Source organism: Lolium perenne, chromosome 7 (assembly GCF_019359855.2).
Source record: "Lolium perenne isolate Kyuss_39 chromosome 7, Kyuss_2.0, whole genome shotgun sequence".
In the NCBI taxonomy this organism is placed as follows: Eukaryota; Viridiplantae; Streptophyta; class Magnoliopsida; order Poales; family Poaceae; genus Lolium; species Lolium perenne.
In genome coordinates this window covers 301,779,642-301,792,509 of record NC_067250.2, presented here as the reverse complement: position 1 = coordinate 301,792,509, position 12,868 = coordinate 301,779,642, and the positions used below count along the sequence as shown (strand labels likewise).

Here is a 12,868-nt window from a genome sequence, read left to right as displayed (position 1 = left end):
GAAGTGGTTGCGGAACTTGCCATCTCCGAAGTGGAGGAAAAGCTAACCATAAGGAAAGGGCTATTATCCTTCGTGGGTTTGGCTCGGAGAAGAAGGTGAGTCTTCGTGGCGTTGGGGAATCCTTCGTGGGACCTCCGCCTCTCCAAACGTGACGTACCTTCTTGCAAAAGAAGGGAACACGAGAATACATCTTCATCTCCGCGTGCCTCGGTTATTTCTATACCCGAGCTTACTTTCCTTGTGATAACCATCGAGCTTGAAGTATCTATTATATCTTGCTATCACTTGTTGTTCATATATATATATATATATATATATATATATATATATATATATATATATAGAGCTGGACTATTCTCGAACCCCCCTTAAGAGGGGTTCTAGAATAGCTATTCTCGAACCCCCTATTCCCGCTTTAGTTTCTTATCCCAAAACCGCCCCATCTGAACGCCCGAGAAAAGCAGGTACCACCGCCCACGCGGAACCACCTCGGGCTGACCCAAACGCCCCCCAACGCTCGTCAACCCCCACGCGACCCAGTCGCCCGCCTGTGCCCCTTCCACGAGCTCCGGCGTGCCGCCGGCGGGTCAGCGAGCCACCTCCCCGACCTCCCATGCCCCGCGGCGGGCCACACTCCCTCAACCACCTTCTGCGCTGCGTTGGCAGGCCACCGTGCACCCCGCGCCGCCCTCCCCTTCTAGGATGAGGGCATCCGTCCCGGCGCCGCCAAATTCGCCTCCAAATCGCGCGCATCCCGCCCGGCGATGCCCTGCCGCGCGCACCGACAGGTTCTCCACTCTGCCTCATGCGCTCCCCTTCCCTGGTAGCCCCCCCGCCCCCTTCTTCCCGGATGGATCCGATGGATCACTGGCCGGATTACCTCCACGCCACCGCCGGCGCCCTCCACCGCTAGGAGTTCACCTTCCCCGGCCCGATCTGGAGCACACCGGCATAGCCCACCCTTCCCTCCTCGTCCACATGCCCCGGAGCCTTTCTGAACCCCCGTGGTACTTGCGCGAGCAACGACCATCCCTGGCCATCTGTGTTGTTGCTGGATGCACGACGCCTGCCTTTGTGGCTGCCCCTATTCTGCTTTTGGGCCGTGGGTGCGGCTCCTATCCCGGCACGCTGTTTCACTTCCTTCTTTCCCTGAACTAATGCGTGAAGTCTAGAAGTTCAGCTCGTCCTAATGCCTGTAGTTGGCTTTTAAATACTTCAGGTTATTCACTTCTTACACTGTTGGATGGATGACTCTGTTCCTTTTCTTTTAGCCGGTATATCATGGGTGCACTGCACGGTGTGCATTTCTTTCGTGAGGGAGTTCGCCTCTCTGTAGGATTGCTTTAGTTACTTTTTTTTGGATAAAACCATTTCCTGCTAGTTGATGTAGAATTGTCGGCGATGCTTAAACTTCTGAATACAGCTGCAGGTGTGCTGAGATTTTTATACAAATGGTGTATTCGTGATTTATATTCGCCAAAGTTTAGATAATTACATCACACAAACTAATTTCATGAATTTTTTGCATCTGGTCCACCAAGAGAGCCACCGCTAGGAGTGCCTGCACCGTTGGGTGCTATTTCTGACTTGCTCCAGCTGCTGAACTGAACTGGTGACCTGCTGATATGAATTAACTGCTGCTATTTTGGATAGTTTAACAATTGTTATGCAAGGAGTTATCTCCATTTATTTTATGTTACAAATAAATCATCTCTAAAATTAATTACAGGCAGTGCACTTATGACACCTATGGGGAGTTCACTAGCGCTCATCGCTAGATTTCGCCAGAACCATGGCGGAGTCCAACTTGAAGCGCAGCACCCGCAGGTTGTGGGTACTATTCTGATTCTCGAGGTAGCTTTCTAGTTCTTATGGTTACTATATGATCAAGGTACTATTCTGAATATTATTTCACTAAGAGTACTTGAACTTTAATTGCGCGGAAGTTCTATTTATACATATATGAAGCCCATTTCGCGAAAATATTTTTGAACTTCACTGAAACTTCGTTCGGAAGCTCACTTGGTACTTGCACGAAGTTCATTTTTGTAAGATGAAAAATGCATGTGCGGTTGTGATGTTCAATTCTTTTTGCCGGGAAGTGCAACCACAACGTTCCTGACCAAGTTTGGTTACCTGCTCTTTGATGTCTTGCTAAAAGCTTTTTGATGTTATGCTGCCGGTAGGCACTCAAAAGTGCCCCTGTTTGAATTCATATGTAGATGGTTACATGGCAGGTGCACGAGCAAATTCCCCCATGTGACTGTCATATATTTTCTTCTAAAATTTATGTGCGATAATTTGATTTAACAACATTGGAACAACCTATCTAGGGTCTGAAGTATCCCGCACATTAAAATGAACCTCTTTAGCAAGAGGAGCAGCATGAATCTGCATCTATTATTCTCAAGGATTATTACACTAAAAAATGATTGTTATGCAGTGCCATGTAATAATACAAAGTATATGTCTGGAAGTGCACATAGGATAAAATAGGTAGTTCATTGTATGTAAAATAAAAGATGTGCTCTTCTTTTTGTAACTTTACCTTCTTCCGTCCAAATAATAGAGGAAGTTCACTTTGGATTGAAAAATAGTTCTATCAGGACGCACATGGAGCCCTCCAATTGAAGAAGTTATCTAGTCAGGTGTTATTCCTCGATTTGTGTAGTTTCTTACCAGAGAAAGACCTGAACCAAATAGACTTATAACTATGACGTCTTTCTTTTTTACTTCTGTAGTTTGAAGCCTCCATCTGTGATGTGCGGCCCACGACTAGGAAGGCTTCCATGCAGCCGCAGGGAGTCCTAACCATTTGAAGTGTGAAGAATAGCTGGACTCTCATGCCCAGGTCAGCCTGCTCCTCGCATTGTCGACTATGGTTCTTGCTATGCGAAATTCTATTGCTGCATGTGGTTTTATTCTTGGTCATACTTGCTTGTTTATTTACAGCATTGAGCGGTTCACATGTTAATTATGAGCAGCTCAATTAGGCCAAAATAGGGAGTTCACTTTCCTGTTAAAAAAGATAGCAGAAAATGCTCTCGGGTCACTTGTTAGTTTTAGGAAGTTCATTCGTTTGGTTTATACAGTGCACTTGCCATTTATTTTCATCTTAACATTAAATATTTAATAGAAGTTCTGCTCTATTGTTGGCAGGGTTCATTCCAAGTTAATTACCTCGTCCACACATGAAGTTTACTTGTTTTTTTAATGGAAGTTCGCTTTGTCCAATTTTTTGTTGTTAAAGCCCACATTAAAAAGTTTAGCATAAAAACATTGATGCGACATGGGACGTTGCCTCCTCTAATATGCATAGCTGGATAGATGGCCAAAACAACACATGGAGCAGTAGGCAGCTCCAATAACTTCATTTTCTTTGACTGAATCAACACATGGTATTATTATAGGATAAATAATTGAAGTGAATACCTAGTGAGAGTAAGTAGAAACGTGTTGTGGTCTTTGTATTTGTTTTATGTCTCTTCTAGTCCTGACCATAGCCTTCCCATACTGGTCCAAATATAATAATTACACCGATACAACGTACGTCGCCGGTCCATTTTCGCCTGGAGACAACAGCGATACTACAGGGGCAACATGGAGGAAGTTCGCTTATGTTGTCCCATGTTTCTCTTTTATTTCTTCTTAATTAGTGCATCCACAACTGCTAGTCCGGCTTCCGTCTCCCTTAATCTGTTTCCATGGTGGCAACACTCTCGTTCGGGCTATAATTTCACTTCATGTTTGGATTGATTTTGCTGCTGGTTGATTTTAGAATTGTTGGTGAGGTTGTAATGCTTCTGAACTACTGTTGGTGTTGCACTATATTTCTTAACTGCTGCCTTGTATGAATTTTCACATAAAGATTGTTTGCTAGCTTTGTATTTGAGCAAATGTTAGACGATTGCAGCACATAAAACAATTTAACCTATTTCACATATGAAGTTTACTCATTTGTTTTTTGGAAATTTATTGTTTCATAGACTGTGAAGTTCGCTTTTATTTAAAATGCAAGTTCGCTTGTCGAACCTAAGTATGGACTAGTATAGTTCACATTATTCAGAAAGGGAAGTTCATCTTTATTATCAGGAAGTTTATTTTGTCTACCTTTTTAGTTAAAACCACAAACATGAATTAAATAAAAAGTATAGCTCGCCTCCATATTTTTATTTTCTTTCTTGGAAGTGCATTATTTGCATTCGGGAAGTGCAGATGGATAAATTTGATATTTCTGTTCAATATTAGTGATAATTTATCTTCATTTCTGGAAGTTCACACTTCATTCCGTAGCAGATCAGTGTAGGTCTTCTTGGGGCTGACCGAGCACCTGGCTGCCGCATTGGGGTTCAAATATAATCAAACCATCTTCACTTTTTTTGGGAAGTTCACTTCGGACATAATGGGAAGCTCAATTTGCACACCGTGAAAGTTCATTTCATTTTATTATGAAACAAACTAAATGGTAATGGTGAGTTCACTTTTGTAAAAGTGAAGTTCACTCCGCAAATAAAATGAAGTTCATTTGAAAAAAAATGCATATTGCTGAGGAGCTCAGAGCAATCTTGTTTTGATGTATAAAGCATTATCTAGTATTTCGTTTGCTCTTGACCATCTACCACTGTCTACTAGTATATTTATACATTTCGTTTGTTGAGGAGCTCAGAGCTAATAATGTGTTAGATTTTTTACATTATATGTAGGGAGTAGTAGCATTCTGTTTAGGCAAAGTTTGGATAATTGCAACACACAACATTCGTTTCTGAAGTTAACTTTCCGATTTCAAGAAGTTACTTCATTGCATCTCGTATGTGCAGGTGTATCTTCACAAAATACATTTTCTGAATGCTTTTGGATACTCCATTTTTTGATATTTGTAAGCCTATAAGATCTGAGAGAGGTGGAAAAGCAGTGGAGTTTTGATAAAACACAGGAATGAAACATTGCAGTTGTATTATACTATTATGGTTAATAGGTAATGGCAGTTCTTGACATACTTTTTTTTGTATCATAGACTAAGCCTTCTCTGCCAGCACTCAAAATTGTAGGAAGTTTATTTTGTTTTAGTAGACGGTAATTTTTGACAACTGAGCAGTTCAATTAGGCCGAAGGAGGGACTTCACGTTCCTGTAAAAAACAGAGAAAAATGTAACCGATACACTTCTTTATTTTTGGTTGGCTCTATTCTGAAGTTCTGCTCCGTGAATTGACTAGTGTAAACAATTTTGCTGCAAGTTCACGTTGCTTGTAGATGAAAGTTCAGTTATTATATCTGAAGTTCCTCCTGTGTTGCAGGCAAGTGAGGACACCATGGACCTGCCGTGTGTGGATGTAGCAGGGCATGAGGTGGAGCAGGAGAGTCCTGTGCCGGTGTTGCACAAGGCTCGTTGGAACTCCGGATTAGACATATGCAGTAGTTCACTTGCTCATCGTGGGAATGCCTCATTCGGCAAAGACATAAGTTCACTTACACGATGAAGTAGGGGTGATGCACCAGGTTCTGGAGTTAAGTTCTGCCATTTTTCTGCAGTTTAGTTTATTTGTTTCTCAGTTCAGTTTTTCCTTTTCCTGAAGTTCAGTTCATCATAATGTGTCAAGTTCACTTGTCATAAGCTATGTGTTGTACTGTTGCCTGCAGGATGACGTGCAATTTCAAGGAAAGTATGATTTGTGGCAGGCTGTGAATGGTAACCAGTAGACGTAGTAATAACATGTAAGTCTCTTCCCCTATATTAGGTGATACTGATAAAACATAGTGGCATAGTTATTCTACTATTAATAGCGTTTTGGTGCCTTGTTGCTTAGTATAAAAAACACTTCTAGCAGTTAAGTATATTTTTTGAGAAATTCATTGAACTTCTGGCAGTTCGCTTAGTACTGGATTTTTGTTCTTCCTTTTGACAACAAAGAATTATTGTTGCCGTATTTTAAGATGTGTAATTCCATGAAATTCACTCCTGGGTTCGAAGTTCATTTCTTGCCAATTTGAAAGTGCAGGTATATCGCGTTTGACCTCTCTGAACCACCTTCAAGATGTGCGCCTTACCAGCTTCAGGGGATGACTGAGCGTGGCTCACTGAGTACTTCGCCAAGAGTTCTGCATCCTGTTCTAGTTTGACCTCTCTTTAATTTTTATTTTTACATTATGGCGTGATCTCCAGCCACGGCACATTGATGGAGGCATGCGCCACAGCCTTGGACATGCAAGTATTTACAAAATAATGATTATGTTACTTGGCAACCTAATGGTACTTCCAAATATGCATCAAAACAATGTCAGTGTGGGAGTTTTCTTTCATTTTTTTGTTGTAATAATTTCACTTTGATATGACAGGCTGATGTTTTTTCTGTCCTGGAGTTCACTTCCTACTTATTTTTTATCAACAATGTCACTATGTATTTTCCCAAAAGTTCGCTCTCTAAACATCAACCGTTCACTATTCACTATTTATTATTTGGAGAAGCTTAGCTTATCTGACGTAGGAATTAACTTTTTTAGTCCGCATAAAGACTCAATTAATCCTCTTCTCAAGAAAGTTCACATTTTTTATAGCATGAAGTTCACCAAAATTCTTATACAAAGCTCGCTTCGAACTATCCACCAAGTTCATTTTTATATGAAATGTGTAACGTGGTTGTGAAGTTCAATATTGTTTTAGAAAATTAGATGATAAATTTAAAATGATCTAGGAAGTTCATTATTTTGTTGTTGCATGGTTCATTTCATGAACATTACACCAAAATTCTTCTAGAAGCTCGCATAGAAAATACACAAAAGTTCTCTCAGTGAATATTAGTAGTTCATATAATATTGAAGTTCACTATGAACAATAGTTTGAAAGAACAACGACAAGTTCTAAAAATGGAGTTTTATATTTTTAAATCTGCTCTCAAATTGTTAAGAATGTCGATAAATCTTCTAAAAATGGAGTTCACTTCGAACTGGACTAAAGTTTCGGAAGTTCGCCCTGTACATTATTGAAGTCCGTCGGGAAGTTCAGATTCATGGAAGAAGAAGTTCACATCCACAGAAGTTCGATATAATTTTATTATATGCCTGAAACTTTTATACCGCGATCGGAAGTTCACTAACAGATATAAGGAAGTTCACTTCTATATTCGAGCACCTCATGCACTATGTTTTTCTGGACGGAAATCATACGCATAGAAATCGTCCGTACAACCACCGATTGCGCAAATCGACCAACTCAACGTACAATTAGCACTAATATAACTCTACTAATACTCCAACAGATCGCAATGCCACACCTAATCAATCTAGATGAGCCAATTTCGAAATGTTCTCGTGTCGGCGTTATCTTCACTTTTATGTATTTCTGAAATTAAACTAAAACCATTTAGAATCTGGAAAAACATTCAACATGAAAAAGATTCGCCTAATCAATATCTTTTCAACGCAATATCATTTGGAACATTCCGATGAGTGGTTCAGAAATAAGCCCCAAAAACAGTTCGAAAAACCGAGAAGTTCGAAGAACGTAATCACGTATTTTCAAATCTGCTCTTAAACTATAAAAAATTTAGAAAAGTGTTCTTCATGAAAAAGGTGCGCCTAGTCAGTACCTTTCCAACGGCGTATCATACGCATCATTCCGATAAACGGTTTGAAAACTGGAACCCCAAAACTGTACAACAATAGAGAAATCCGCGAAAACGTTGTTTTGTATATTTCAAATTAGTTTTAATCACTATAGAATTTGGGAAAACAATGAACAAGAAAAAGATGCGAAATTTCCGTGCGAATCCAACGGTATATTATACGCATCAATCCGATAAGCGGTTTGAAAACCATCATGAAAATACTGTCCGCACGAACATGCAATTCTGGTATTCCGTCGAGAAGTTCACTTGTGAAACACGGAAGTTCGTAAAGGGTTCGAGAATAGTTATTCTCGAACCGGTTCGAGAATAGCAGACCTATATATATATATATATATATATATATATATATATATATATATATATATATATATATATATATATATATATATATATATATATATATATATATATATATTGTGCCTATCTTGATTATCTCTAGTTGTTGTTGTTGCACTTAATTGAGCCTAGTATATTTAGGGTTTGTGCTTGTAGAATAAACATAGTTTAATTTCACATTCTTACAAGCCAAAACCGTAAGAGTTTTTAAACGCCTATTCACCCCCTCTAGGCGACATCTCTTCCTTTCAAGCTCTCTGCTTCGGGAGGTGCTACATGTCGATCGGGTCGGCAGGTACCGGGCGCAGACCCCTCTGACCCAGCGGCTGTTAATGGGCCGCGACCCATCATGTAACCATCTTTTTTCTTTATATATTACTTATTCTCTTTGCAATTTTATTTCTAACAACTAAGCTTTTTAAGTTTCTTTTCTTTCAAAAAAATTTCAAAATTTCGTGTCTATGGATTTTAAAAATGTTCGATTTTAAATTTGTTCAAAATTAAAAAATCGTTCAAAATTCAAAATTTGTTCGTAAAAAGGGAGATCATTCGAATTTCAAAAAAGGAAAATTCATTCGAATTTTGAAATTGTTCAAACTTCGAAATCCATGCAACTTTCGAATATAAACATTTTTCAATTTGATCACTTTTTAATTTGCAAAAATTTGAAAATTATTTTTGAATAGAAAAATAAAACGAGAAAATAGGAAAAAGTAACACAAAAACAAAAAAAATGAAAAATAAAAAGGAAATATAAAAGGAAAGGAAAAAAAGAAAGAAATAGGAGAAAAACGCCTAATCGGGTCGAGCCATACCGCATGCGGGGGTGTGCGACGGGGTGCACGTGCCGACGTGGTCGGCATATAGGAATCTCGTGCTGCATGGGGACCTACTATACACCAATTAGGTCGATGTGGATGGGTGCCGCACCCCCCTCCCCCCCGACTCGGTGGTTGTTTAATGGGCCGCGACCCATCAGGTAAGTTCATTTTTATTTTTATTATTCTGTGTTTCTTTTTTTAAATACATATTTTTGGTTTTTTAAGGAAAAACATTTTTAAAGCCTTTTATTTTAAAATCTAGAAGTTTTATTTTTATGACTTTTTTAAAAAAATATGTTTTTTTCAAAAGACTATTTTTATTTTTTTCTCAGTGTTTAAACATTTTTTAAATTCGAGCACTTTTTGAGATTGAACATTTTTCAAAACTTTGATTTTTTTTAAATGATCAATTTTCGAAAATGAACATATTTTAAATTTGAACATTTTCGAATATGAACATTTTTCGAATACAGGATTTTTATAACTTTGAACATTTTCCAGATTTAAACATTTTAAAAATTTGAACGTTTTTCGAATTTAAACTATTTTCAGATTTGAATTTTTTCGATTTTGAACAAAAAAAAAATAAACAGAAAAGAAAAGGAAACAAAAAAAAAAATACAGAAGGCGAACGAAAGCATAACGTGTTAAATGGGCCGGCCTAATAATGTAGCCACGTTCGGATGGGGGTACGCCTCCGGCCGCAAGGAGCGCAATTAGACGGCCTGCCCTAGTTTTCGCCTGCAGTTCTTCTCCCCCCCACCCTCGCCGCCTCCCGTCGCGCGCATCAGGACGGCCGTCTCCCCGACGCCTCTCCGGCTCCCGGCTCCCGGCTCCCGGCTCCGTCCCCACTAGGTAATCTCCGTCCCCAGTGCTCTTTGATCATCCTATCCTTGCTTACTCGACCCCGCTGACCCCCTCCCTCCCTCCCTCCCTCCCTCCCTCCCTCCCTCCCTCCCTCTCAAGACGTAGGTCATCATGGTGCACGTCCCGGAAGTTGTCACAGATCTGTACTACCAAGTTCCCAAGGCCTGTTTCGTTTCAGGTGTTCCCTTTACCCTGCGAGGTCATGACGACAATCGAGTTATTCCTTCCTTCGATACGGTTCCAGGTCCCGATGGGGTTCAGGCAAAGTGGATTAGGTTCTGCGATTTTCTTCCGTTCGTTGATGCTTGCCGGTCTTATTGGTTGGAGTCCGAGTCCACAGAGCACCCCATTGACCACCCCCTCTATGTGTATGTAATGCCATACAGCCCGCTAAGGGATTCTTATTATCTTCACGAGCTCATACAGAATGCAGACCCACTTCCGCCTGACGCCTCAGCCAGCGAGCACATGGCCGTTCAGGCACTGATCTTGGACCATGACCAGGAGAGCGCAGCAGCAGACCCACGCCTGATGCAGGGGGTAGTCGAAGTTGCCGATGGAGTCACTTTCACCTTTACTGTTGTCAACTATAGGCTCCTCTTGTCTAAAGCTCAGATATTCAGCATCATGTCCTATGTCAGTAATCCATTAGATGAGTGCATGCGCAGAATGGATCTTTGCGCAAATCTACTGCGTGGCAGCGCACCAGGACCGAGCACTGAGCAGCTTGTTTGCATTACAGATGATGCGAGGCGCCGCCTTGCGGTTGCTCTTCTTGAGGCCTATGCACAAGGTGACTTAGGTGAGCAGCTAATACTAATCACACACTTATTTATCATTGAAGCATGTTTTCCTCACAGTCCTATCAACTAACCTTCTTGATATTACTCTTTTGTAGCTGCAGACCCGCATGATGCAATCTACACCATGTTTCCAGCGATGCATGATGAAGTCTACCAGGAGCACTGCCATCACTGCCAGCCACATCTGTATCAAGAAGACCCCGCTGCCACTAATACAAGACTTGAGTTGGCTATGGATCAGCTTGGATCTGAGGAGCAGGACACTCCCGAAGATTTACCTATACGCCAGGCTGAATACAACTTGATGGACGCAGAATCAATTCTGGAATTTCACGATTACAACGTGAATGTCCGTGCAAAGTTCTCCAATTCCAGGAACATTGTCGCCACAGCCATTAATCCGACTCGGAATTACATCAGAGAGTGTGTAAGTTGCCATACACTTGTAGGAGGTACGTTCCTTGAACTATTGCACATTAGCTCAAGCATCCTTATCAGCTTTTTTGTTCCTGATGATGTTGAGATTAGTGAGGACTGAACGTTAAATGAGACATTCTCCATGCCAGATGTACGCTATGAATGTTTTTTAAAATCACAAAGCTATATTTAGTTTGTAGACTGCCAATGTAGGCTCAAGCGCTACAGTTTGTCGCAAGCAGTTGCTGTGAACAAAATGTGATTGGTCTTAAAACAAAATTATAAAGTAAACATGATTTTGGACCATAGAGCTATTGTTAATTTATATAGACTGCCAATATTGGCTATGAAGATGTTTTTTTTGGCAAAGCTGGAAATATTTCCACTATCACACTTGACTATTTAAAAGAACCCAATGACACTCCAGGATCCAAGGATATAATACTGAGAAAAAATATTTTAGTACCATTAAGAAATTTGGTGGAGCCAGGTTGGTCTTTCCCGTGCTGAAGCGCAGCGCGACAGTTTGTCTCAAGTGCTATTTCCTACTATTATGTGAGTCACTGCCACATTCCAGTGACTTGAAGTCAGCCAAACTCGGTCATCTTTAAGTCAGCTAATCTCAATCAGCTATTTTGATATAGGAGATTTTGAATCTGTCTCATAATGCTCATTTCGTTTCTCTTCAATTCCAGTGCTTGCTCGTTATGAAGATGCCAATCCTGCCGAGGGTAATTGAAATTTGAAGAGCTGACTAAAAGAGGACAGCTTGGGATGGTCAACTGATTACTGAGCGTTCACAAGATCCAGGGAGAAGTGTAGGGAGAAGAAGTGTAGGAAAAGTGCGGGAACACAACTCGTCAAACGAAGCAAACATAGTTCTCTGTCTTTGAACTTGTTGCGTGTATTATCTGAAAATGCGTAGCTAAGTCGTGCTTGCTTTGCTGATACGTGTTTCAAAAGTTCTGAACATGAGTTGCAACAAGAGGAGACTGAGTTTTGTTAGCTTTCAAAGGCAGAGCTCTTTTTTTTTTTTGACTGAACAATTGAATGGTGGTTGTCTTCATTGATGATTTTCTACAAAGTTTGACAGCAGTCCTGGTATGTAGACATGTGTTAGTTGCTCTTGTAATCCATCAAAATTTACCATCCACTGTCATGTCAAAATACTACTACTATCAGCAATGATTATCTTAACCCTCGCATTAGCGAGCTAGACTGATTGGGTTTGACCATGGTCACCTTAGTTCCATGATGAATTTAACCCATCGCGAAGAGAATAACTTGGAGATAAAGCGATTTTTGCAAGCTTTGAGTTCTTCTCACCTCAACTAGAAGTTGTTGCATCATACTTGCATCAGAGGTGGCATAGTCTTGAATCCATATCCGCAGTACTGCCCAGTTCTCTTGCTAATTCCCTAAGCAAAAGTATAAACTAAGGTCTATTCCTTGTCTAAGTTTGAATACTTCACTAAAATAGTTTTTAAAGAAGGGATTTGCTAGTTCTTAGCTAGCTGAGAACTAAGATAGGGCTCAACTCTTTAACCAAGTATATATCCTAATAAATATTTGGGGCCTGCAAATGGTTTAACGGGATGATGTGTACCATTGGACATCTACTTTGGAAGAATCGCAATGGTAATGTTCAGCAACAACGTAGCACCGACGCCATTATGGTCTTGGAGGAGCTAACCAAGCTGAAGGTTGTCTACAGGGAGAGAGGAGTTCGAGCGATAGATAATGGTTAGAGTAATCTTTTACTGCTTTGCTTTGGAGTTATTTAGTCTTTCCGTGGTTTTTACGTGAGGACTATTTTTATAAATATTGTTTTTGCCTTTTATAAATGTAAGATACGGCTTTGTGTACTCTCGAAAAAAAAATATTTGAAGCCAATTAAGGTGACTGTATCAATTTTTTTTAAGATCAAGGTGTACTGTATCGGTAACATTGTGTCAGTATCGGTTTTGAGTCCTGACTCCTGAGTCCCGACTCACCACGTTG

The 12,868-nt window shown here is 40.3% G+C and overlaps 1 protein-coding gene and 1 long non-coding RNA gene across 7 annotated transcripts; both read left to right on the top strand.

Moving 5' to 3' along the window:
• The first annotated feature begins 1,797 nt into the window (after nt 1–1,797).
• On the top strand, nt 1,798–6,410 carry LOC127311990 (uncharacterized). Of its 6 annotated transcripts, none has more exons than XR_011749595.1 (8): nt 1,798–1,854; nt 2,570–2,648; nt 2,742–2,851; nt 4,297–4,471; nt 4,818–4,975; nt 5,296–5,497; nt 5,639–5,713; nt 5,998–6,410. It is a non-coding gene; the product is annotated as an uncharacterized lncRNA (long non-coding RNA). The 6 variants fall into 6 exon arrangements; XR_011749592.1 differs by having other exon boundaries at nt 5,296–5,505; XR_011749593.1 differs by lacking the exon at nt 4,297–4,471 and having other exon boundaries at nt 5,296–5,505.
• Nucleotides 6,411–9,489: 3,079 nt separating this feature from the next.
• Nucleotides 9,490–12,083, top strand: LOC127311988 (uncharacterized). Its single transcript, XM_051342463.2, has 4 exons — nt 9,490–9,635; nt 9,747–10,449; nt 10,546–10,902; nt 11,563–12,083. Exons 2-4 carry the CDS (start codon nt 9,759–9,761, stop codon nt 11,604–11,606), a joined length of 1,092 nt encoding a protein of 363 aa, XP_051198423.1. The 5' UTR covers nt 9,490–9,635; nt 9,747–9,758; the 3' UTR covers nt 11,607–12,083.
• Nucleotides 12,084–12,868: the final 785 nt, after the last annotated feature.

Excerpts from the sequence above, each read along its gene's own strand:
- LOC127311988 (XM_051342463.2), top strand. The coding sequence starts at position 9,759 with ATGGTGCACGTCCCGGAAGTTGTCACAGATCTGTACTACCAAGTTCCC. Across the intron at positions 10,450-10,545 it reads CTATGCACAAGGTGACTTAG|CTGCAGACCCGCATGATGCA; the intron begins GTGAGCAGCTAA and ends ACTCTTTTGTAG. Across the intron at positions 10,903-11,562 it reads TTGCCATACACTTGTAGGAG|TGCTTGCTCGTTATGAAGAT; the intron begins GTACGTTCCTTG and ends CTTCAATTCCAG.